The sequence below is a fragment of the Clavelina lepadiformis genome, chromosome 2 (assembly GCF_947623445.1).
Source record: "Clavelina lepadiformis chromosome 2, kaClaLepa1.1, whole genome shotgun sequence".
Taxonomy (NCBI): domain Eukaryota; kingdom Metazoa; phylum Chordata; class Ascidiacea; order Aplousobranchia; family Clavelinidae; genus Clavelina; species Clavelina lepadiformis.
In genome coordinates this window covers 18,509,531-18,536,585 of record NC_135241.1, presented here as the reverse complement: position 1 = coordinate 18,536,585, position 27,055 = coordinate 18,509,531, and the positions used below count along the sequence as shown (strand labels likewise).

At 34.1% G+C, this 27,055-nt stretch overlaps 3 protein-coding genes across 17 annotated transcripts in view; all 3 read right to left on the bottom strand.

Annotated features, from left to right (window-relative positions):
* Nucleotides 1–23,824, bottom strand: part of LOC143445287 (uncharacterized) — a 40,256-nt gene extending 16,432 nt beyond the window's left edge. The window contains exons 1-3 of one of the 2 annotated variants that reach the window (XM_076944273.1): nt 23,742–23,824; nt 23,019–23,228; nt 21,264–21,414 (exon numbers count right to left, since the gene is read on the bottom strand). The gene's annotated coding sequence lies outside the window, so the exon portion shown is untranslated. Of the gene's footprint in view, nt 1–21,259; nt 21,415–23,018; nt 23,229–23,741 lie in introns of those variants that run through there. The other variant, XM_076944270.1, reaches the window with a different exon arrangement.
* Nucleotides 252–25,102, bottom strand: LOC143445289 (uncharacterized). 5 transcript variants are annotated; one of them, XM_076944289.1, is made up of 6 exons: nt 11,245–11,264; nt 10,978–11,096; nt 5,903–9,241; nt 4,799–4,971; nt 4,611–4,688; nt 1,563–4,077 (listed from the first exon to the last, which is right to left on the bottom strand). In XM_076944289.1, the coding sequence occupies exons 3-4, from the start codon at nt 6,135–6,137 to the stop codon at nt 4,829–4,831; spliced, it is 378 nt and encodes a 125-aa protein (XP_076800404.1). In that variant the 5' UTR covers nt 6,138–9,241; nt 10,978–11,096; nt 11,245–11,264; the 3' UTR covers nt 1,563–4,077; nt 4,611–4,688; nt 4,799–4,828. The 5 variants fall into 5 exon arrangements, with proteins under 5 accessions (XP_076800400.1, XP_076800404.1, XP_076800401.1 ...); XM_076944286.1 differs by having other exon boundaries at nt 4,611–4,971; XM_076944287.1 differs by lacking the exon at nt 11,245–11,264 and adding an exon at nt 11,214–11,231 and having other exon boundaries at nt 4,611–4,971.
* Nucleotides 14,614–27,055, bottom strand: part of LOC143445288 (uncharacterized) — a 26,265-nt gene continuing 13,823 nt past the window's right edge. For 5 of the 10 annotated variants that reach the window (XM_076944279.1, XM_076944277.1, XM_076944276.1 and 2 more), the window contains 2 exons: nt 19,830–20,019; nt 16,447–17,819 (listed from right to left, as the gene is read on the bottom strand). In XM_076944279.1, the coding sequence (XP_076800394.1) occupies nt 17,726–17,819; nt 19,830–20,019 (284 nt within the window). In that variant the 3' untranslated portion in view covers nt 16,447–17,725. Of the gene's footprint in view, nt 15,039–16,446; nt 17,821–18,800; nt 19,373–19,829; nt 20,020–25,405; nt 26,600–27,055 lie in introns of those variants that run through there. The other 5 variants (XR_013113801.1, XR_013113802.1, XM_076944283.1 and 2 more) reach the window with 5 other exon arrangements.

The window sequence follows — 27,055 nt, the reverse complement described above, 5'->3', positions numbered from 1 at the left end:
GAAATCCTAACTTATATTATCTTGTCCGGCAAAAGCACAAAAGTATTTATAAGATTACTTTACTAGAACACATTGGTCCAAACATTATAAACTTATTTAGAGGAGACGTTTGGGCCAGGCCCTTTCCTCAGGATCCAAATTTTAAGGTGACATTTTTTAGCGGTTTTCTTGTTTAGTCGTTGCAGTATATCACATTTTCTTCCTTTGACCCTTTGTCGGTTATAACGTTTGCATTATTTACTACTGTGGAGTCTGCAACACAATTGATATAAATTTTACAACAATTTTTTATAATAAAGTATTAAACAATGATCACACTATTTAAACAGTGACCATTGGACCATGCCCCCTATCCGGACGAACCTAACTTTTTTAGGGCATAGGTCTAACAACAAAATTTTGACGCGATTCCAAATGCACCAATGGAATCACGCATTGCATTTATTGATTTGGAGACATAGGCTTGCTAACACCATCTCAAAAACTTCCCGGTAAAATTACAGCACTGAATGACTGGTTCGCGCTCAGGAAGATTCGTTTTACTGTATGGGTTCAATTGTTCGAACATTGTTCGCTCTTTGGTTTCAAAAAACTGCAACATAATGGTTATCAGTTCTGAACCCTGCGCGGGCACAGATTTCATGCCCGTTCCACACCCACACCAGTTAATTTGCGAATCTCCATTTCTATCTAAATATAATTTGCAATACATGTTGTACGTAGTTAGCAATATGGTCACCTGTCCTTTAACATAACATTGAACGAAATATTGACCATTTATATAAACACATGGCTTTTCACCGCCATAGTTGCGCATATACGTATGATTAAAATAGGACATTGTTTTCATGAAACTAAACAAGCGTAAACAAAGATAAGGGTTTTTCGTCCAACGTTATCAACTTAATCGCAGAGAACCAACTTTGTCTAGCTGCACGTCTGTCATTATGTATGCCTTGGGCGTTTATCAGTTGAAAATGTGATAACAGCAAACAGTGTCAAGAACTACGCGCAGCTACTGAAGCTGTTGCAGAAAGCAGTCACAAAACAACAGGAGTGAGAAAATTTTTGGCCTTCATTCACATTTATGGCTTTTTCGTTGTGAACTAATTGATGTCACTGCAATCGTTCAATCCAATTAAGACCTTTCTCGTTTCTTGTACAAACTTTAACATACAGTACATTTTGTTTTCATCTTGGCTGCTGACTGTAAACGTGACGTGCATAAATTAGCCTGAGGGCTTTGTGCAAAGACTGTTCAGTTACAGATTTATTTTTATTTTTCTCACGAAAACGACCAATTTGCCATTTCAGTAAACTAAACTAGGCTAAAAAAGTAATTTAATGTTTTCTTGGTTTAAAACTGTAGAGTCTTCATCATGATAATGGGGCCCGGGCATGAGAAACTACTGGTTAAACTTCAAAAGCTACAAACAAACGTTTTTACAAAGTTTTTTATAAAACACAATGTGAATTTGTTTGATATTTACCGTTGGTTACCTTGTTACTTATTCTGTAACTTATCTTTGCAGATGAAGTTGATCATACCTACTATACATAACCACCAATTCCTTTTCTTGTATGTAGATGAAATTGTTTGCCAATGATGAATAAATAACTATGTAAGGCGAGAGGGCTAACCAACTTCATGCCAGTAAATTGTTAGACGTACCTTACAAAACATGTTCAGCAAACTTATGGAAATACGCTTTAGCAACAAAATACATATGGTATAAACTGACGGCAATGTCACAAAGGTTTATGAACTAGCAATTTTGTAGTAAAATTTTGAAAGATGATACACGATAAAGTGATAACAATCAAAACTGATAAGCTATATGAAAACAGAAATTATAAAATGTAAATCGACAAAACTTACACAAATAAAACAACAAACTCGCTCACTTAAAGTTGCTTACTAAAGGATGGCGACGTACGTGCTAGTGTCACAAAAACCTGGACATGGTTATATATGTTACCTGTAAAAGAAGTTTTATGGAACAACTGTACAACTAAACAGATTATGTTTTGTGTCCAGAAAAAGAGTAAACGGCGTTAGCGGTTCATACTAATCAAGTGATTTAAGGTCGCCATAAACATTTACGTTTTCGTATTTTTCTATTTGCTTAGTTTTATTTTAAAAGTTTGCTTAATACAGTGACCAATTCTAAGTAAAAGTTTCCTTGTTTATGCTCGTTTAACTTGTTTTTGAATTGGCGATAAATTAGCGATAAGCAAAACGTTAGGGAACCACTATTAAAGAGACTTAATCTTAATAATCGTGCTCAGGCATGAGAACTCACTGGCTAAGCTACAAAGACTACACGCAAGTTTTATCAAAAAGTTTCACATAAAAAACTATGTCTAACAAATGTTTACTCATAAAAGAAAGAAATCGCTATATTATTTACCGCCGTGAAGTTGGTTACCTGGTAAAATTCTCTGTTGCTTATTCGCAAATAAAGTTTATTAGCTACTGTAAACTTTGTTACTAACTATTTACTCGTTTTCTTACTCAAAAATAAAGTTGTTAATCCATGGTAAATAAGTAACCAAGTAACCAGATACCAGCTCTACGCCGGTATATTATGTGATATGTCTAACAAAATATGTACAACAAACTTACGGTTGTACGAATTGGCGGCAAATTATATTTGGTATCAAATAACGGCAATACATTACAGGTTTAGATTAGAAACTAATTAAAATGTACAATTCTAAAAGATAACACACGTTAAACCGATGATAGTTGAGTTTTTTTATTAAACAAGAAATTGTTAAAATATAAATGAACAAAACTTACACAAGAAAAACAGCAAACTCAGTTGCTAAAATTTGCTAATGAAATGAAAGCAATACAGTCTCGCATAAACCTGGTTATCTTGCCTGCTGTAAAATTTCTTTATGACCAAACAGGTTTATTAATACGCGCAGAGAAGCGATAAATGGCGTCCACAGGCGGACAAAATCAAGCGATTTTTACAAACCTAAGCAAGTGAATCATATGGTCGATATAAAAAATTATATTTTCGGTTTAGAATATTCCTTTTTTGTCTTTTCAGGCTTGGAAAATGTATTTTGCTATTTTGTAGTTGAAAACGCTTTTAAATGCTGTTAACTCTATATTCGCTCAGTATAATTGGCCCAAATTTGACCGGAAACAAGGCATTAGGCAATTGCATTGTACAATTGCATGGTATACCTTAATGAAACTTTTCAGCCTTCTCCCTTTGAACTTTCCGAACCAAAATAGCCTAAATTACAGTTTAAATTTGCTGTGGCATCTAAAATCATCCGCAACAAAAATCTACCCAGCCCTGAGTAAAGAAATACGAACCATGGGCCTTATTTGCTGCAGGTGTTATATAATTTAAGCGTCAAAACACTAAGGCTGCAATAAAGTCAATATTGCAATAAAACAAAATAGAGCACAAATAATTTCAAATCAGTTATTAATTCCAGTGATACCTCAGAACCCGAACGTCTTTCACTCAAAAAACTTGAAATCCGAACAATTTTTAAGAGTAAATTTTGTTCCATAAAAACCGAATTTTTCCTTGAAAATCGAACATAATCAACGCCTAAATGTGCTTAGGCAACTCTGTTATTGGAAATCAACTATAACATGAAAGCAGTTGGAATCCAATAAATTTTTTCATTCTCTTTGCCTTAATTTTTATAATTTTAAATTTAATACACTGTTTTGGAAGTCAAATGTTTTATAACTTAAACGAGTTCTTGGAACGAATTAATTTTAGGTTCTGAGGTGAAAATACAAGTTAAATCATCGCTAACTGAAAAATTTGATTCCATATTCCAGGGATACATGTTTAAATCCCAAATAGGCTATAGGCTTATGTTTTTTTCTTGGTATTTTTGGTAGTTTTCAAAGAATTCTATTCTTGTGGCCTAAACAAACAGACAAAACAGATCGAATTTCTGGCTAACTCAGTGCCCGTCGAAATCCCAGCCTTATATCTAATCCAAAAGATGAAGACGCAATAAAGCCCATTATCCAGAATCACTTTGCTAATTGCGTCGTTGGCATTTTAAATGCACATCTTGCCGTTCAACATCCTGTTTTTTCACAAATTAAAACTACATTGCATAAATGCGATCACAACAAAAAGCTTATTATCAACAGTCAAAAAAAATCAAGCCGACCATAAACATGTGTTACACTTGTTTTTGCCCTGTGCCTATTGCGTTTCTCCCTTGCGGCCGATTGCGCGTTCTCGTGGTTAATTAAGCACATGTGTCTTTTATCGACGTGTGTCCGACAAGTAGTTGGACTGACAGTTTGGTATTGGAGCTCCTGAAATGAGCTGTGTGAACGGAAACTTGACTTAACTGCTTTTAAATAAAAGATGTGCCTGTAATTCTAAGAGTGAGGACAACAAAAGGTAACACATGTATAAGAACCTCTCCAAAATGTAGCAGATATCAGCACCTCAAAGGCTTTAATTTAATGGTGTAGTTTACTTTACCCATTTTAATTTTGATGTATTTCCTTTCTTAATCTCATTTTTATACTTTTTTAATCCAACTCAGGTTATTATCCTTTCTCGGTCTAAAAGTACAAAGTAAATAAGAAACAAATCGTCACTTACCAAACAATCTGATCTGGTGTCCCCAGTCCATTAAGTAGGCTATATGATTGTGAAACTTGATTCGACTTCAGAGTAAAACTGCGAGTAAACACAATTTACTGTTTATAAAATGAATGCTACATATCCTCTCTTCCCGCAACACCACGAAAATGTATATAAGCCTACAGTAGAGCCTAGGACTATTTTACTAGAGCACGTTGCGGCAAGCACTAGCTCATTTAGAGAGGGTTATTGTGAAAATATAGAATTCCAATCTTTGAGCGAAAAGCGTTTTTCTTCTCCAGTCGTTGTCGTTCATCATATTTGCTTCCTTGTGACTCCTTGTCGGCTACAACCGATGCATTACTTACTACTGTGGAATCTGCAACATCATTTATTATCAATTTCATAACAATGATTTATAAAACAATAACCACACTTAAAAATAGTGGGCACATTATCAAACACAATAGGTTGCCTGTCACTATGGTTACCAAACTATTAGATTTAGGAAAAAAATTCCGACAGCTTTTATGAAGAGAGCAAATCGCGCATTGCATGATTTGATTCGTGGACATTGGAAAATTTTTCCATAAAATTACAACATTGAGTGGTTGGTCACGTAAAGGAGGGCTGGCTTGATTTCGGTTCAGTTGTTTGCTTTTAGCAAACAAAATCGAATTTGGAAAAAATCAAATTTATTGGGAACTACCATTCAGAGTTCTTCGCGGATATACGTTTCATGCAATCACCAGTCCCGCATAGATATCAACAGCCCCCGTTCTGCACACAAATCAGTTAATTTGCGGGTTCTCATTTCTATTTAAGTAGGCCTATATGGTTTCATACTATTTGGTGGATAAACAAACAAGCAAATATATATCGCAGTTAAGATATCCGGAGCAGATTTTACTTAAAATAGAACATTATTTGATGAAACTGAATAGGTATAGTACCTTTTACTCAATATCGAGAAGATTGAAAAGAAAGTGCTTTCTTCAAAATGGTGAAAAAGGCTCCAACGAGCTTGTCAGCTTACAGGTTCAAAATCACTCAAGCATAACAGTTTTCTTATTTGCTTTCAGAATGGTGAGTAAAAAGCTATACCAACTAAACAAGCTCAAACAAAAGTTACAATTTTCAGCATAACGTCATCAACCTCATCCAGATGTGCGTCTATCAGATTGTCACTATACATGTCATGGATATTTATCAGTTGATAATGTGATAGCAATAAGCAGTGTCGAGAGCTGCATGCTGCTTACTATTGCATTAAACAATCACACAACACAAAAGAGTGAGAAAGGTTTAACCTTCAATTCGTTTCTTGGTTTTGTGGTTATGAAGTAATTGTTGTCGCTGAATTTGACTCATTGAAATCGTTCGGTAAAAGTGAAACCTTTCTCGTTTCCTGTTCATAGATCTTGTTTTCAAATTGGCTGCTGGTTGTAAACGTGACGTGCATAAATTAGCCTGAGGGTTTTGTTCAAAGACTGTGCAGTTACGGCTTCCTTTTTGTTTTTCTTTCAAAAACAACCAATTTGCCATTTCAGTAAACTTAGGTAGGCTAAACAAAGTGAGTTAACGCTTTCTTTGTAGAAAACTACAAAGACTTTGTTATGATAATCGTGCCCAAACACATGAAACCACTAACAAAACTACAAAAGTTACAAACAAACTTTTCTACAAATTTCTTACAAAAAGCAGTGTATAGCCCACACAGGTTTACACATAAACTAGTTACAATGTATAAATTAAGCTAGTTAAAATGCACAATCTTAAAAGATGATTCACAAAAAAGTGATAGAAGTCCAATTTAATAAAGAAATCTACATTAAAAATAGTATTTATAAAATGTAAATCGATGAAACTTATACAAATAAAGCCACACACTCACTCACCAAATTTGGTTTATAAATTGATTGCAATGAACATACTAGTTTCGTAAATACCTGGCTATATTTTCTGTAGCAGAACTTGTTTGAAGTAGTTATAAAACAAACTGTTGTTTTATGTGTACAAAAAATGCAAAAATGAGGTAAATCACGCACCCAGTCCTTATTAATCAATTGATTTTTTTAAAACTAATCAAGCAATATAGGGATATATAGCACTATCCCATTGTGTCCCATTGTGCAATATCCCATTGCTGCAGTGAACATTTCTGTTTTAATCTTTTCCCATTTGGAAAACTTAGTTTTCGCATTTTCAAATTTGGAAAATTGTATTTTGTTATTTTCATAGTTTAAAATATTCGTATTGGTAATTTTTATAGTTTAAAAATTTGTGTAACACAGTGACCAATTTAAATTCAAATCTTTGTCGTATTTTGTTTACACATCTTGTTTTCAATTTCGCTGCGGTTTTAAATGCGACACGCATAAATTACCCTGCAGGTTTCGTTCAAAATCTGCACATTTTCATCTTCCTCTTTTCTCTGGACATGACCAAGTTGCCGTTTCAGTAAACTTAGGTATAGGCCAATAAAAGCAAGTTAACGTTTTCTTTGTAGAAAACTATTGGCAGGAGTTCCCAAACTGGTACACATGAACACACAACGGTACATTTGGATCTTTCAAGGGGTACGTTAGTCCCGAGAAAATATTTTAAACTCATTTTTCTTTGTACAATTAACTACAGTTGAACGTGCGACATTTTTCACATTTTATCGAAGTTGAAATCGCACTGTTTTGCTTTTTTGAAGGGCACTTTGCACTATATATCCTTGTCTGGTGGATTTCATGTTTTCAAACCAGCAGGAAATTTATAGACCTATAGCAATTGATGTCGTAACTATTACAGCTAGAGAGTCCTTTGTCGAAAACAATAAAGATAGTTGAAGCACGGATCCGACCAGTGTTGTAAGTCGGGCCGGGCTTTTCGGGTCGGGTTCAGGTTCGGGGTTAAATTTGACAAATCATTGTGCCAAATTCTGGTCTTAATTTATACTCGCAATACTCGCACTCTGCCACCGCCACAACAGCTTTGTGTCGTAATTTCATTTTCTTTACACAAATCTGCATACGCGCCGAGTAATAAAAACCTATTCTAGTCTTTAAAGACAGATTTGATTCAATACAAATAACAAGCTAAATAGAAAACGCAAAATTAACCAGGGTTAGTTTGCACGGTTTGAAACAGAAATATATTTCACCTATACACCTATAGGCATCATCAGCTTGTTGGAATGAATAAAATAACATTAAAACACAACCATAACCATTATTGATGATAATATTTTATGTTACTTTATTTTATTTATTCCGACATACTGATGATGCGTGTAGGTATAGAGGTGAAATATATTTCTGTTTCAAACCGTGCAACCTGACCCTGGGTTATTTCAATTTTTCTATTTAGCTTATAGTGCAGCTTGCAGTCCCAGTGGACGTTTACTTCTATATACTGACCGCTGTTTGAAGTGCTGATCCAAGGTTGCTACAAACGCTTACCAATAACAAGAATTGATAACAGTTATCAATTTAAGTAATTTTTTGCAGTGCTGTAATGTTTATAAGCTGGTTGTGGAAAAGTGCGTTAGTTGTATAGCATCACAAGATCGTCGTGGCAAGTAAAAGCGTGAAAAAAGTATTAGCGGTGCATGCAAACCAACATAAAATAGTCAAAAGGGTAACAATAAACAAAACGTTTATAACCAGTGTTATAGACTTAACCATGAAAACTGTGCTCTGACATGAGAAATCACTGGCTTAACTACTGAGGTTATAAGCAAACTTTTTCTTTAAAATTTCTGATAGAGAAACAATATATACATAGGTTACACATTAAAGAAAGAAATCGGGATGTAATTTTTCGGCGTTAAACTGATAACCTGGTTAATTGTTCTATTACATATTGGCAGACAAAGTTGATTTCCTACATCTTAGTTTTCTACTTCTTTTTCTTATCCCTATAGATGAAGTTGTTTATCAAAGGTCAATAAATAAACAAATAACCGGTAACCAACTTTACTTCGGTATACTACTAAGTATATCTAACAAAATATGTACAATAAACTTACTGGGGCACGCTTTGGCAGCAAAATTCATTTGGCAAAATGGTAATGATATATTTTAGGCTTATAAGCTAATTACAATTCTAAAAGATTACACACGTTAAACCGATAAAAGTCCAAATTAATAAAACAATTTAAAAAGAATCTGATAAAATATAAATCGACAAAACTTACACAACAAAAAGAACAAACTCGTTTGCTACAATGTGCTGATAAAATAAAAGCAATTTTGTCTTGGAAAAACTTAACTGTCTTGCCTGCAGCAGAATTTATTTATGACCTAACAGGTTTTGTGATGCGCGCAGAGAAGCGATAAAAGGCGTTCACGATTAGAAATAATTTCAAACGAATTTTATTCAATCTATAATCAAGTGATTAACAGGGTTACTATAAAAAATTCTGTTTTCGAATTTTTAATTTGGAAAATAACGTAGTTGTATCTTCAGGTTTGCAGGTTTTGTAGCAGAAAATGAAGGGTTATTAATGAACAATATTGGGTACATACAGGAAAAATGACTACACCAAGGATATGCTTCAATGCAGTTACCATTCGGCATGGAGTTGGATAGGGATGTGTGATGCTATCATCCTTAATCAAACTCCGCAACGAGATGCTATTCTAAAAAGTTGTAAAAACCTGCAAAGGAATAAAGTTAAGTGGCACTTATTGTGACTACAATCCAAAATATACTGAAAGCACTATTTTAATGGCCAGTTTTCCACCGTTGCTACAATTAATACTGACTCACTATGCTCAAAATGCAAAGATTATGGAATGAAGTTACAATATGTAATTGCCCGACTAACACAACATGCGTATGCAAATCCAAACCTGAAAGTCCTATACTTAAACAGACAATAAACAAAACATTGCAGTAATTTTAAAAATATCAATATTTTTCAAATAAAATTACTAAAGATGGGAAAACTGAATAAGAGATAAAAAGAAGAAGGATAGGAAAAATGAAAGCAAAACTTCGGTATGCAGAATGTTTTTGAGATGGGACATCTTGAAATTAAAGATTCGGATTTTGAGATGCTATGCGTGTTCTATTTTTATTCATGGTTGTCAAGTGTGGACTTATTCCAATGTAACCAAACAAGCCAGAGGCGTAGCCAGGTTTTTAAGTTAGGGGAAGTGAGCTTTGTAAAAAGGCGCCATGACGATACCAAAGTTAACACAATTCTTTAAAGCTTCTTTCATCCTCCGTCATTTTATCAGAGAATCTTTTCGTTTTCGTTTTCGTTTTCGTTTTTCTTTTCTGTAACTCCTATATTCTGTATTAATATTGCACTTTTGGGCCAATTCAGTTGCTTCTTTTTCGATTTTGTCTAAATGACATACATACTCAGCTCGACTGTTTTTCATGTCATCTTCAAAACCCTAATTATGGTAGCAGCCATTACCAATCTAAACTGATTTTCTGTAAGTATGCTGTGGACAGACGAAAAGTTTTCTGTAACAATTTATTCCAAAATATAAGGGAAACTAAGATTTCATATGTGCTTAATGTTTCACTCCACCGTCAATAATTTTTTATAAAGTCCTTTTTATAGTTGGAAGATTTTGCAAAATAGCCTCAACTACCGACTCATTTGAAGACCGTTTGGTATCAGAAAGTTCCTTTCACGTCAGTGTAGAAAATTCAAACGTTGTTCTTCCTTTAGAATGGAAATACGAGGTAAGCTATCAGAATAAAAGGAATAAACACACTTTGGACTTTCAAAAAAAACTTCGCATGAGTGTTGGGAGTTTTGAACAATTGAAAAGGCGCCAATTTTGAAAAACATATCCTCAGTGGGAGAGGCCGCTCTCCTGCTTTCTTACTGGCTACACCACTGCTGCAAGCGATTGAGTTGTGGTGTATTAAAAGACTGGTAAAGATTAGTTGGGTAGAAAGATCACCAGTTGGACGTGCCACACAGTATAATGCTAATGAGGTAATGCTAATAAGGGCAAAAGCCAAAAAAATTCACGACAAAACGCTATTTCATTCTTCAAATGTAAAAAAAAATATTGAATTGTTTGTGAATATTTTGAACAAAATATTACATCAGCAAATGTTTGATGGTATTGTCGTGTGCCACTGGAGAAATAATATTTCAGTAAAAAAACACAGTAAATTTTATAAGAGAAAATCTACTTAAAAAAGTATCTGCATAATTGTGTACCATTAACTGAGGAAGTGCGTTGACTTCAATAAAAGACAGAACAGATCTATGTCAGAAAGCATAGCTTGGCTTATTGGTGTAGAAAACCATTTCTTGGAAATTATGATATTACCAAAAGTAATATTGCTGTCAATGAAACTGCAATATGCCAACCATGTAATTCACAAAAATTTCAAATATGCTTTATTGGAGCAAACCTACATTGACAGGACGGAACCTTCTGACGTCTACCATAAACCTTCATCCACATTTTTTCGTATCGAAAACTGTCGTAGAACTTTCATGATCATCAAATGACGGATGTTGGCATCGGTTGTTGTCTGTTACAACACAAAATATATTTATTCAAAACATAAAATTTTATAAATCGATATCCAAAATTAACTAATAAGTTACATCAACTTTAATTGTCTATTATTTTGTCACACAAACGATGCCTATAGCAATAATAAACATGACATGTCTCACTACGCCGTGGTGTGTTCTTTAGACAGCGACTCTTGTTCATCTTTCTATCAGAATTTTCATACATTTATAGGGTTGATGATTATGTATAATGAGTGTATCTGTAATAATGAAAAATTCATTTCACCATAGTTTCTTAATTTTATACAATTATCGTGATGCCTGTTATCATATTGGCTCGTAAAGATACAGTGTCAAGGTACACATACCTTAGGTAAGAAAACGTTTAATGGCCTAGATTTCACTCTAATCTCATTGCAATTACTAACAATTAGCACCAAATCATATTTTACGTACTTGACAATATCGATATTGTCAAAAACATTTCCAAAAATGTAGTATATACATATTAAATTGTCTTAAGTCCGTTGAACTCCAAAGATTTTTCAGGTCTGTTTTGATCAGCAGAGACTGATTTCGGAAGTCGAGTACTTGACTATATTTGAAAGGAACTGCGTAAATAAATGGAGGATGCATGAATCTTCTGACTTGTTTATTGACGAGCATAATCGTTCTATTTCTAAAAGTCCATAAACTGAATATGATCGATCATAGAGAGAGTGAAATGGCTGAAAATTTTTTAGCTTAAAATTTATAAATTTTATATAAGCAAAAAAACAGATTTTTTTTATTCAGCAACAACGTGACAAGTTATATGTATGATTGCTTTGCTTGTCCTCAGTTGTTTTGCTAAGTTGAAAGTGAGTAGAATCAGAATTGCGCAGATTTCAAAACCTGTTTTTGGTATTTTCGTACGAATCCGAATATTTTTCGAACTGGCACATATTTTAAGCTAGCACAAGGTGCTATTGATGCTAAATTGCGGAGGTTAATAACCAATTCAAAAACAGCAAAACGGCTTCGTCAACAATCATTATGTTGTTGTAGAAGTGGATATGAACGATACGAGTTATATTTTTAGAAGCAGGAACGTATGGGCGCATTTGAAATGAATCATATCCATAGTCTATGTCATGCAAATAACATGTAGGTTGTAGCTCCAGAACTTACCTACTTAGAACTTACCTACAGAACTTACGTACTAAGTTAAAATGCAAAACGTAAGACAAGAGTTGTTTGTAAGGACCCATCAGGTTTTAGCCAAAATGTTGTTTATTGATGCGGATCGAGAAGTTTTGGAATAACTTGAAACGCATTGATGTTTAGAAGTATAGGCTACACATACGACAATATTCTCATGTTTTGAGCAGAAATTATTCGTTGTAACACCGGAATTAAATCAATCCTGTTGTTACACGTACCTGTCTTTCAACGCATTGTGGGCCCCCAAAATTCCTGGATCCCCTGCTGCAGTCCAGTCAGCTACTTCCTTAATCTTCATAGACGATATGTTACACTGTGTAACGTTAGCAAACGATATAAACTAACCTATTCTGACTTGCCCCTAAAAAATCTACACAAGATTTCGTGTTAAAAATGACGGCTGTGTATAGTTGTACTTGATAGTAACCGTATTCATAAACCATATTGATGTTGTATCAACCTGTTTGTGAGGCACTATAGTTTTGTGGGATAAGCTGTTTGTTACTATTTAAATGTTTTTACTTTTATTAAGTTTTATTTTATAGTGTGTGAGTGCATTGTTTGTTTATTATGTTTACATCAATGTAAACAGCTACTGGCGTAGTGAAGTTATTCTACGTTTGGGCTTTTAGTGAAGAGCAGAAACTAAGTGTTGTAAAGTAAAGCCTTCTTTTGGGCATTGGATTTTGTTGTTTTTAGCGAGCTTTTACGCCCGAGCTTCCGGTACGTTTTTAGTGTAACTCTGCAAAATACGTTATCAGCTGCTTTTCGTTTTGCTGTTTTAACAATTTTTTTACCGCTATTAATCAGTTATCAACCGTTCTCTGGTTTTACTCGGTTGGCTGTAAATTCGAGAAACCAACCTGGTAGAGTTCCACGCCCCGACCACCGGCAGACAGTCGAAAATAAGTTTTACATATACATATTATTTATACACTTTACTTTTGGCAAAAATCAATTACCAGCCATTTTGAGACTGTAGTTAACGCATCAGAACGTGACATACGTCACGAGACAGACCATGCATAGCAGAGTCGTAAATAAATCATCAAATTCGACAGTTATGAAATGATCTTTTAGTCAAAATAATCACATTTGAGTAGCAAATCAAATCAATTATCTTTAGACTCGAATCCAGCACTCAAGATATTAACGAATTCGCTACAAGATACCTGCAGAAAAAAAAGCCCGCTAATTTTTAAACGCTTTTAGCTTTATATTTCTTCATTGTATTTGACCCAAGTTTGGCTGGAAACATGGCCCAATGTACAATTGTATGATATACCTTAATGAAATTGCGTTGAAATTCAACTGCGTTTGAAAATTCCTGTGGCATCTAAAATTAACCGCAACAAAAATCTACCCAGCCCTGAGTAAAGAAATACGAACCACGGGCCTTATTTGCTGCAGGTGTCTTATAATTTAAGCGTCAAAACACCAAGGCTGCAATAAAGTCAACATTGGAATAAAATCAAATAGAGCACAAATAACTTCAAATCAGTTATTAATTCCAGTGATACCTCAGAACCCGAACGTCTTTCACTCAAACAACTCGAAATCTGAACATTTTTTAATGGTACATTCTGTTCCATAGAAACCAAGCTTTGGAAACTCAAACATAATCAACGTCTAAATGTGCTTAGGCAACTCCGTTACTGGAAATCAACTATAACATTATAGCAGTTGGTATCCAATAAATTTTTTCATTGTCATTTTATTTTCTTTAATTTTTATATTTTTAAGTTTGTATGCAGCCTATATAGGTTATATTGTGATGCTAGGCTAGGCTATTTTAAGCATAGACTATTGTAATTTAAGTTGAAGGATTAAAACAGATTGTTTTTGCCTAAAATCTGAATCTTTGAAATTTGATGTGGATATTTTGGTATCTGCGATCAGATCTTTGTATTCACTTTTTTCATTGGTACACTCTTTTGGAAGTCAAATGTTTTACAACTTAAACGAGCTCCTGGAATGAATTAATTTCAGGTTCTGAGGTGAGAATACAAGTTAAATCATCGGTAGCTTAAAAATTTTATTCTATATTCCAGTAATACATGTTTAAATCCCAAATAGACTATAAGCTTATGTTCTTTCCTTGTTTATTTGGGAAGTTTTCAATGAATTCTATTCTTGTGTCCTTATCCGAACAGGTGCAGCAGATCGAATTTCTGGTTAACTCAGTGCCCGTTGAAGTTTCAGCCTTACAACTAAATCAATAGATGAACACGCAATAAAGCCCATTATCCAGAATCACTTGGCTAATTGCGTCGTTGGCATTTTAAATGCACATCTTGCCGTCCAACATCCTGTTTTTTAACAAATTAAATCTACATCGCATAAATGCGATCACAACAAAAAGCTTATTACCAACTATCAAAAAGTATTAAAGCCGACCATAAACACCAAGAAAGAAAACAACCGAAATCGTATCAATGTGGGAAGAAAAATGAATGGGCTACACATATAAACAATATATAAGAACCTCTCCAAAATTTAGCAGATATCAGCACCTCAAAGGCTTTAATGTAACGGTGTAGTTTACTTTAATAACTTCACTTTTGATGTATTTCCGTTTTTAATCTCATTTTCAAGCTTTTTTAATCCAACTCAGGTTATTATCCTTTCTCGGTCTTAAAAGTACAAAGTAAATAAGAAACAAATCGTTCACTTACCAAAAAATCTGATCTGGTGTCCCCGGTCCGTTAAGTAGACTATATGATTGTGAAACTTGATTCAACTTCAGAGTAAAACTGCAAGTAAACAAAGTTTACCGTTTTTGAAATAAATCTTACATATACCCTTTTCCCTCAACACCACGAAAATTTATATAAGCCTACAGCAGAGCCTAGGACTATTTTACTAGAGCACGTTGCGGCAAGCACTAGCTTATTTAGAGAGGGTTATTGTGAAAACATAGAACACCAATCTTTAAGCAAAAAGCGTATTTTTTCTCCAGTCGTTGTCGTTCATCATATTTGCTTCCTTGTGACTCCTTGTCGGCTACAACCGATGCATTACTCACTACTGAGGAATCTGCAACACCATTTATTACCAATTTCATAACAATGACATGATTCAAGAATAATGGGTACATTGTCAAACACAGTAGGTTACCTGTCACTATGGTTACCTAACTAGTATATTTAGCAAAAAACTTCTGACGGCTTGTATCAACAGAGTAAATCGCGCATTGCATGTTTTGATTTGTGGACATTGGAAAATTTTTTCGATAAAGTTGCAGTATTGAGTCAACAAACAGTCAAACAACACAAAGGAGTGAGAAACGTTTGACCTTCAATTCGTTTTTTGGTTTTTGTCATTATGAAGTAATTGTTGTCGCTGAAATTGGCTCATTGAAATCGTTCGGTCATAGTAAAACTTTTCTCGTTTCTTGTTCATAAATCTTGTTTTCAAATTGGTTTGTGGTTGTAAACGTGACGTGCATAAATTAGCCTGAGGGTTTTGTTCAAAGACTGTGCCGTTACGGCTATCTTTTTGTTTTTCTTTCAGTAATACGGTACACTGTCCAATATCAATTCAAATCTTTGTAGTATTTTGTTTCCACATCTTGCTTTCAAATTTGCTGCTGTTTTAAATGCGACACGCATAAATTACCCTGCACGTTTTGCTCAAAGTCTGCACATTTTCATTCTCATTTTTTTTCTGGAAATGACCAAGTTGCCGTTTCAGAAAACTTAGATATATGTTAATTAATGCAAGTTAGCCTTTTCTTTGTAGAAAACTATTGGCAGGGTTTCTCAAACTGGGACACATGAACCCACAACTTTCGGGCCTAAGTTAGGCTTCAAATAAATAGTTATCGGTTTCAGGCTTGCATATTCTGGTTCAAGTTAACAATATAAGCCCCGTTTACATGTCTGAATCCGCCATTTTTGGTTAATCCAGTCTTTAAAGACAGATTTGATTCTATACCAATAATAAGCTAAATAAAAAAATGAAAATTAACCAGGGTCACTTTGCACGGTTTGAAACAGAAATATATTTCACCTATATACCTATACGCATCATCAGGTTGTCGGAATGAATAAAATAAAATTAAAACATAACTATAATCATTATTGATGATCGTAATGATTTTATGATCGTGTTATTATGTTATTGTACTTTATTTATTCCGACATACTTATGATGCGTATAGGTATAAAGGTGAAGTATATTTCTGTTTCAAACCGTGCAACCGGAACCTGGGTTATTTCAATTTTTCTATTTAGCTTATAGTGCAGCTTGCAGTCCCAGTGGACGTTTACTTCTATATACTGACCACTGTTTGAAGTGCTGATCCAAGGCTGCTACAAACGCTTACCAATAGCAAGAATTGATTACAGTTATCAATTTAAGTAATTTTTTAACAATGCTGTAATGTTTTATAAGATAGTGGTGGAAAAGTGCGTTAGTTGTACAGCACCACACGATCGTCGTAGCAAGTAAAAGCGTGAAAAAAATGTTAGCGGTGCATGCAAACTAACATAAAAAGTGAATAGGGTAACAGTGAACAAAACGTTTATAACCAGTGTTATAGACTTAACCATGACAACTGTGCCCTGACATGAGAAATCACTGGCTAAACTACAGAGGTTCATGCAAACATTTTGTTTTAAATTTCTGATAGAGAAACAATATATACACAAGTTACACATTAAAGATAGAAGTCGGGATGTAATTTTTCGGCGTGAAACTGGTAACTTGGTTACTTGTTCTGTTACATATTGGCAGACAAAGTTGATTTTTTACATCTTAGTTTTCTACTTTTTTTTCTTATCCCTATAGATGAAGTTGTTTATCAAAGGTCAATAAATAAACATATAACCGGTAACCAATTTTTCGTCGGTATACTACTAAGTATATCTAACAAAATATGTACAATAAACTTACTGGGGCACGCTTTGGCAGCAAAATTCATTTGGCAAAATGGTGATGATATATTTTAGGCTTATAAACTAATTAAAATGTACAATTCTAAAAGATAACACACGTTAAACTGATAAAAGTCCAAATTAATAAAACAATTTAAAAAGAATCTGATAAAATATAATTCGACAAAACTTACACAACAAAAAGAACAAACTCGTTTGCTACAATGTGCTGATAACGTAAAAGCAATTTTGTCTGGGAAAAATCTAACTGTCTTGCCTGCAGCAGAATTTATTTATGACCTAACAGGTTTTGTGATGCGCGCAGAGAAGCGATAAATGGCGTTCGCGGTTCGAAATAATTCTAAACGAATTTTAATAATACTATAATCAATTGATTAATAGAGTTACTATAAAACAGTCTGTTTTCGAATTTTTAATTTGGAAAATAAAGTAGTTGTATCTTCAGGTTTGCAGGTTTTGTAGCAGAAAATGAAGGGATAGTAATGAACAATATTGGGTACATACAGGAAAAATGACGACACCAAGGTCATGCTTCAATGCAGTTACCATTCGGCATGGAGTTGGATAGGGATGTGTGTTGTTACCATCCTTAATCCAACTCCGCAGCGAAATACTTTTCCAAGAAGCTCCGAAAAACTGCAAAGGAATAAAGTTAAGTGGCACTCATTGTGACTACAATCCAAAATATACTGACGGCACTAATTCAATGGCCAGTTATGCACAGTTGCTACAATTAATACTGACTTACTATGCTCAAAATGCAAAGATTATGGAATGAAGTTACAGTATGTAATTGACCGACAAACACAACATGCGTATGCAAATCCAAACCTGAAAGTCCTATACTTAAACAGACAATAAAATATTGGAGTAATTTTTAAAAATATCAACATTTTTGAAATAGAATTACTAAACATGGGAAAACTGAAGAAAAGATAAGAAGAAAAAATATTGGAAAAATGAAAAAAAATTTTGGGAATGCGGAATGTTTCTGAGATGGGACATCATGAAACTAAAGATTCGGATTTTGAGATGCTATGCGTGTTCTATTTTTATTCATGGTTGTCAAGTGTCGACTCATTACAATGTAATCAAACAAGCCAGAGGCGTAGCCAGGTTTTTAAGTTAGGGGGAGTAAGCTTTGTAAAAAGGCGCCATGACGGTACCAAAGTTAACACAATTCTTTAAAGCTTCTTTCATCATATGCCATTTCATCATGGCATCTTTTCGTTTTCGTTTCTTTTCTGTAACTCCTATATTCTGTATTAACATTGCACTTTTGGGTCAATTCAGTTGCTTCTTTTTTGATCTGCTCAAACTGACGTTCATACTCAGCTCGACAGTTTTTCATGTCGTCTTCAAAATCCCTAATTATGGTAGCAGCCGTTACCAATCTAAACTGATTCTCTGTAAGTATGCTGTGGACAGACGAAAGACTTCTGTAACAATTTATTCAGAAATATAAGAGTAAATAAGATTTCATATGTGCTTAATGTTTCAAGTATGCCGTTCTATATATCAATCATAATCAATAACTATAATTCTGTCTAAAGTCCTTTTTATATAGCTGAAAAGGTTTTGCAAAATCGCCTCAACTACCGACTCTCTGGAAGCCCGTTTGGTATCAGAAAGTTTCTTTAACATCAGTGTAGAAAATTCAAACGTTGTTCTTCCTTTAGTATGGATATACGAGGTAAGCTACCAGAATAAAAGGAATAAACACATTTCGGACTTTCAAAACACAACTTCGCAAGAAAGTGGGAAGTTTTGAACAATTGAAAAGGCGCCAATTTTGAAAAAAATATGCTCAGTGGGAGAGGCCGCTCTCCTGCTTTCTTACTGGCTACACCACTGCTGCAAGCGTTTGAGTTGTAGTGTATTAAAAGACTGGTAAAGATCAGTTAGATGGGAAAGATCACAAGTTGGGCGTGCCACACAGTATAATGCAAATGACAAATTTTATAATACAAAATATAACATGAGCAGAGCATATTCTCCGGGGCAGCAGTGGAAAACTTTCTACGTTAATTTTAGAAGGAATGATTGAAGGCAAAACGGCAAGATAGAGGAAGAAATGGAATAACGTCATTAATTTTAAAATAAATAGACTGGAAAACCAGCGTAGCCAGCTTTTGACTCGAAAACGGTGTATGATCATCATGGGTGCAAAAGATTCGTTTTAGTTATTCCTGGTTAAAAAAAATTGCATAAAATAATGACATACATATAACTGGTTTTGCATACAAATGGTTTTGGATTTTCTAATGAGAAAAGTTTACTTTTAACAACCTATCTCGATGCTAGACGTTAATTATAATATTCTGACAAATCGGTGAATAATTTTTTACTGTAGTGTCGGTTTAATGTAATTTAGGAGAAAGCCGAACGGTAATAAAACCACAGAAAATAAGTCACAAAGAGGCCCATTGTTAGTGAAAAAAAGCACAATTCCAAGTTGGTGGCCGGTACTAAAGTTATAATAATAACAACAGTAATTTTTAGTGCAAGAAATTTTCCAAAATTAGCGCTTTTATTTCGGTTGGCAGTGCTGCTGTATTTTGCTAAGTAATGCTGTATAAGAGTAAAGAGTCCTATAAGAGTCCTTCTCTAAAGTATAATAAATTTTGGTATTTGGTTTATTTCTACCGGGATTGTTTGGGCATCTTTCTACGGAGAACGTGAAGTGTATCATGAGAGCCAACATCAGCGGGTGGTTTTTGATTCGACGGGGAGTCCTCCGAGGTAGATGTTTCCAATCGTGGCATCTGTGCCATACTTAGCAGCAGCCAACACGGAATCGGTGTCGTTGTCTCTAACCGCTCTCCAGACATAAAACCTTAATAAAGTGTTAGATTATAACATACCTCAATTGAAACAAACTCATAAATGGAGTTATAATTAAAAAATAAATAAACTCAAACGTATAATGGTTAAAACTGCAAAATGCAGCAAAGCTCAGCCACTTGATTCAAGTAATTGGCTTAAAGAACACATCGTGTATATTGTACAGTATGAAAAGCACTTCGCGCTTTACCGGAGTGACATGCTTGAGGCGCAACAACGCAAAAACACACAACGCATCCAAATGCCTAAGGGCAGAAGCCACCAAAATTCACGACAGAACGCTGTTAGATTTTTCAAATGTAAATGAAAATGTTGAATTTTTTGTGGATATTTTGAACAGAATACTACATCAGCAAATGTTTGATGGTATTGTCGTGTGCCACTGGAGAAATAACATTTCAGTAAAAAAACACAGTAAATTTTATAGGAGAAAATCTACTCAAAACAATCTGCATAATTGTGTAACATTAACTGAGGAAATGCGTTGACTTCAATAAAATACAGAACAGATCTATGTCAAAAAGCATAAACCTGGTTTATCGGTGTAGAAATCCACTTCTTGAAAATTATGATATTACCAAAAGTAATATTGCTGTCAATGAAACTGCAATATGCCAACAATGTAATTCACAAAAATTTCAAATATGCTTTATTGGAGCAAACATACGTTGACAGGACGAAACCTTCTGACGTCTACCATAGATCTTCATCCACATTTTTTCGTATCGAAAACTGTCGTAGAACTTTCGTGATCATCAAATGACGGATGTTGGCATCGGTCGTAGTCTGTTACAATACAAAATATAATTATTGAAAACCTAAAATTTTATAAATCGATATCCAAAATTAACTAATAAGTTACATCAACTTTAATTGACTATTATTTTGTCCCACAAACGATGCCTATAGCAATTATAAACATGACATGTCTCACTACGCCGTGGTGTGTTCTTTAGACAGTGACTCTTGTTCATCTTTCTATCCAAATTTTCATACATTTCTAGGGTTGATGATTATGTGTAAAGGGTGTATCTGTAATAATGAAAAATTCATTTCAAATAAGTTTCTTAATTTTATACAATTATCGTGATGCCTGTTATCAACTTAGCATATTGGCTCGTAAAGATACAGTGTCAAGGTACACATACAGTAGGTAAGAAAACGTTTAATGGTCTAGATTTCACTCTAATCTCATTGCAATTACTAACAATTAGCATCAAAACATATTTTACCTACTTGACAATATCGTGATTGTCAAAAACATTTCCAAAAATGTCGTTCATATTAAATTGTCTTAAGTCCGTTAAACTACAAAGATTTTTCAGGTCTGTTTTGATCAGCAGAGATTGATTTCGGAAGTCGAGTACTTGACTATATTTGAAAGGAACTGCGAAATAAAAGGTGGATGCATGAATCTTCTGACTTGTTTTTTGACGAGCGCAATCGTTCTATTTCTAAAATTCCATAAACTGATTATGATGTGTCATACAGAGAGTGAAATGGCTGAAAATTTTGTAGTTTAAAATTTTTAAATTTTATATAAGCAAAAGAAAACAGATTTTTTTATCCAGCAACAACATGACAAGTTATATATATGATTACTTTGCTTGTCCTTAGCTGTTGTGCTGAGTTGAAAGTGAGTAGAATCAGATTTGTGCAGATTTCAAAACCTATTTTTGGTATTTCCTACGAAATCGAAACTTTTCCGAACTGGAACATTTTTATAATCTAGCACAAGGTACTATTGATGCTACATTGCGGAGGTTAATAACCAATTCAACAACCGCAAAACTGATTCGTCATCAATCATCATGTTGTTGTAGAAGTGGATATGAACGATACGAGTTATATTTTTAGAAGCAGAAACGTATGGACGCATTTGAAATGAATCATATCCATACTCTATGTCATGCAAATAACATATAGGTTGTAGCTCCAGAACTTATCTACATAAACTTATTTACAGAACTTACCTACCAAGTTAAACTGAAAAACGTAAGACATAAGTTGATTGTAAGGACCCATCAAGTTTCAGCCAAAACGTTGTTTTTTGATGCGGATCGATAAGTTTTGAAATAACTTGAGTCGCATTGATGTTTAGAAGTATAGGTTACACATACGACAATAGTTTCATGTTTTGAGCAGATATTACTCGTTATAACAGTAGAATTGAATCAATCCTGTTGTTACATGTAACTGTTATTCAACGCATTATTGGCCCCCAAAATTCCGGAGTCTCCTGCTGCAGTCCAGTCAGCTGCTTCCTTAATCTTCATATACGATATGTGAGACTGTGTAACGTTAGCAAACGTTATAAATTAACCTATTCTGACTTGCCTTAACTTAAAAAAATCTACACAAGATTTCGTGTTAAAAATGACAGTTGTGTATAGTTGTACTTGATCGTAACCATATCCATAAACCATATTGATGTTGTATCAACCTGTAATTGTGAGGCACTCTGGTTTTGCGAATTAAGCTGTTTGTTACTATTTAAACTTTTTTACTTTTATTAAGTTTATTTTTATAGCGTGTGCGTGCATTGTTTGTTTATATGTGCTTACATCTATCTAAACGGCTACTGGCGTAGTGAAGTTATTCTACGTTTGGGCTTTTAGTGAAGGGCAAAAACTAAGTGATTTGAAGTAAAGCCTTCTTTTGAGATTGGATTCTGTTGTATTTAGCGAGCTTTTACGCCCGAGCTTTCGGTACGATTTTAGTGTAACTCTGCAAGATACGTTATCAGCTGCTTTTCGTTTTGCTGCTTCAACAATTTTATTAAATTAAACAATTAATTATCAATGAACGTAATTATATAATTATAAACGCAATTAAACAGTGATCAACTGTTCTCTGGTTTTACTCGGTTGGCTGTAAATTTGAGAAACGAACCTGGTAGCGTTCCACGACACGACCACCGGCAGACAGTCGAAAACAAGTTTTGCATATACGTATTATTTATACACTTTACTTTTGGCAAAAATCAATTACCTGCCATTTTGAGACTGTAGTTAACGCATCAGGACGTGACATACGTCACGAGACAGACCATGCATAGCAGAGTCGTAAATCAATCATCAAATTCGACAGCTATCAAATGTTCTTTTTGCCGAAATCATCAAACTTGAGTCGCAAGTCAAATCATTTATCTTTAGACTTGAATCCAGCACTCAAGATATTAACGAATTCGCTACAAGATACCTGCAGCAAATAAAGCCCGCTAAATTTTTAAACGCTTTTTGCTTTATATTTGCTCAGTGTATTTGCCCCAAATTTGGCTGGAAACAAGGACCAATGTACAATTGCATGGTATACTCTAATGAAATTTTTCAGCACATCTTGCCGTCCAACATCCTGCTTTTTAACAAATTAAAACTACATCGCATAAATGTGATCACAACAAAAAGCTTATTACCAACTATCAAAAAGTATTAAAGCCGACCATCAAAACCAAGAAAGAAAACAACCGAAGTTAATGTGAGAAGAAAAATTAATGGGCTACACATATAAACAATGTATCAGAACCTCTCCAAAATGTAGCAGATATCAGCCCCTCAAAGGCTTTAATGTAACGGTGTAGCATATTTTAATAATTTCACTTTTGATGTATTTCCTTTTTTAATCTCATTTTTATACTTTTTTAATCCAACTCAGGTTATTATCCTTTCTCGGTCTTAAAAGTACAAAGTAAATAAGAAACAGATCGTCACTTACCAAACAATCTGATCTTGTGTCCCCGGTCCATTATGTAGGCTATATGATCGTGAAACTTGATTCAACTTCAGAGTAAAACTGCGAGTAAACACAATTTACCGTTTATAAAATGAATGTTATATATCCCCTCTTCCCGCAACACCACGAAAATTTATATAAGCCTACAGTAGAGCCTACGACTACTTTACTAGAACACGTTGCGGCAAGCACTAGCTTATTTAGAGAGGGTTATTGGGAAAATTTAGAACACCAATCTTTGAGCCAAAATCGTATTTCTTCTCCAGTCGTTGTCGATCATCATATTTGCTTCCTTGTGACTCCTTGTCGGCTACAACCGATGCATTACTTACTACTGTGGAATCTGCAACATCATTTATTTTCAATTTCATTACAATGAAATCACTCAAGAATAATGGATACATTGTCAAACACAGCAGGTTGCCTGTCACTATGGTTACCTTACTAATATGTTTAGCAAGAAGCTTCTGACGGCTTGTATCAAGAGAGCAAATCGCGCATTGCATGTTTTGATTCGTGGACATTGGAAAATTGTTTCGATAAAATTGCAGCATTGAGTCAACAAACAGTCAAACAACACAAAGGAGTGAGAAACGTTTGACCTTCAATTCGTTTTTTGGTTTTTGTCATTATGAAGTAATTGTTGTCGCTGAATTTGGCTCATTGAAATCGTTCGGTCATAGTAAAACCTTTCTCGTTCCTTGTTCATAAATCTTGTTTTCAAATGGGCTTCTGGTTGTAAACGTGACGTGCATAATTTAGCCTGAGGGTTTTGTTCAAAGACTGTGCAGTTACGGCTTCGTTTTTGTTTTTCTTTCAGTAATACGGTACAGTGACCAATGTTAATTCAAATCTTTGTCGTATTTTGTTTACACATCTTGCTTCAATGTTGCTGCGGTTTTAAGTGCGACACGCATAAATTACCCTGAACGTTTTGCTCAAAGTCTGCACATTTTCATTTTCAATTTTTTCTCTGGAAATGACCAAGTTGCTGTTTCAAAAAACTTAGGTATAGGCTAATAAAAACAAGTTAACGTTTTCTTTATAGAAAACTATTGGCATGGTTTCCCAAACTGGGACACATGAACACACAACTTTGGGGCCTAAGTTAGGCTTCAAATAAATTATCGGTATCAGGCTTGCATTTTCTGGTTCAAGTTATCAATATAAGGCCCGTTTACATCTCTGAATCCACCGTTTTCGGATATTCCAGTGTTTAAAGACAAATTGATTCTATACCAATAATAAGCTAAATAAAAAAATGAAAATTAACCAGGGTCAGTTTGCACGGTTTGAAACAGAAATATATTTCACCTATATACCTATACGCATCATCAGCTTGTCGGAATGAATAAAATTAAATTAAAACACAACTATAACCATTATTGATGATCGTAATGATTTTATGATCGTGTTTTTATGTTACTTTATTTTATTTATTCCGACATACTGATGATGCGTGTAGGTATAGAAGTGAAATATATTTCTGTTTCAAACCGTGCAACCTGACCCTGGGTTATTTCAATTTTTCTATTTAGCTTATAGTGCAGCTTGCAGTCCCAGTGGACGTTTACCTCTATATACTGACCGCTGTTTAAAGTGCTGATCCAAGGTTGCTACAAACGCTTACCAATAACAACAATTGATTACAGTTATCAATTTAAGTAATTTTTTAACAATGCTGTAATGTTTTATAAGATAGTGGTGAAAAAGTGCGTTAGTTGTACAGCACCACAAGATCGTCGTGGCAAGTAAAAGCGTGAAAAAAGTATTAGCGGTGCATGCAAACTAACATAAAATAGTCAAAAGGGTAACAGTGAACAAAACGTTTATAACCAGTGTTATAGACTTAACCATGAAAACTGTGCCCTGACATGAGAAATCACTGGCTAAACTACAGAGGTTACATGCAAACTTTTTGTTTTAAGTTTCTGATAAAGAAACAATATATACACAAGTTACACATTAAAGAAAGAAGTCGGGATGTAATTTTTCGGCGTGAAACTGGTAACTTGGTTACTTGTTCTGTTACATATTGGCAGATAAAGTTGATTTTTTACATCTTAGTTTTCTACTTCTTTTTCTTATCCCTATAGATGAAGTTGTTTATCAAAGGTCAATAAATAAACATATAACCGGTAACCAATTTTTCGTCGGTATACTATTAAGTATATCTAACAAAATATGTACAATAAACTTACTGGGGTATGCTTTGGCAGCAAAATTCATTTGGCAAAATGGTGATGATATATTTTAGGCTTATAAACTAATTAAAAAGTACAATTCTAAAAGATAACACACGTTAAACCAATAAAAGTCCAAATTAATAAAACACTTTAAAAAGAATCTGATAAAATATAATTCGACAAAACTTACACAACAAAAAGAACAAACTCGTTTGCTACAATGTGCTGATAAAATAAAAGCAATTTTGTCTTGGAAAAACTTAACTGTCTTGCCTGCAGCAGAATTTATTTATGACCTAACAGGTTTTGTGATGCGCGCAGAGAAGCGATAAATGGCGTTCACGGTTCGAAATAATTCTAAACGAATTATAACAAATCTATAATCAATTGATTAATAGAGTTACTATAAAACAGTCTGTTTTCGAATTTTTAATTTGGAAAATAACGTTGTTTTATCTTCAGGTTTGCAGGTTTTGTAGCAGAAAATGAAACGTTATTAATGAACAATATTGGGTACATACAGGAAAAATGACGACACCAAGGTCATGCTTCAATGCAGTTACCATTCGGCATGGAGTTGGATAGGGATGTGTGCTGTTACCATCCTTAATCAAACTCCGCAGCGAAATACTTTTCCAAGAAGCTCCGAAAAACTGCAAAGGAATAAAGTTAAATGGCACTGATTGTGACTACAATCCAAAATATACTGACGGCACTATTTCAATGGCCAGTTATGCACAGCTTGCTACAATTAATACTGACTTACTATGCTCAAAATGCAAAGATTATGGAATGAAGTTACAGTATGTAATTGACCGACTAACACAACATGCGTATGCAAATCCAAACCTGAAAGTCCTATACTTAAACAGACAATAAAACATTGGAATAATTTTTAAAAATATCAATATTTTTGAAATAAAATTACTAAACATGGGAAAACTGAAGAAGAGATAAGAAGAAAAACAAATAGGAAAAATGAAAGCAAAATTTTGGGAATGCAGAATGTTTCTGAGATGGGACATCATGAAACTAAAGATTCGGATTTTGAGGTGCTATGCGTGTTCTATTTTTATTCATGGTTGTCAAGTGTGGACTCATTACAATGTA

What these genes read in the sequence shown, in the direction of transcription:
- LOC143445289 (XM_076944285.1), bottom strand. Translation starts at nt 850, where the DNA reads ATGAAAACAATGTCCTATTTTAATCATACGTATATGCGCAACTATGGC.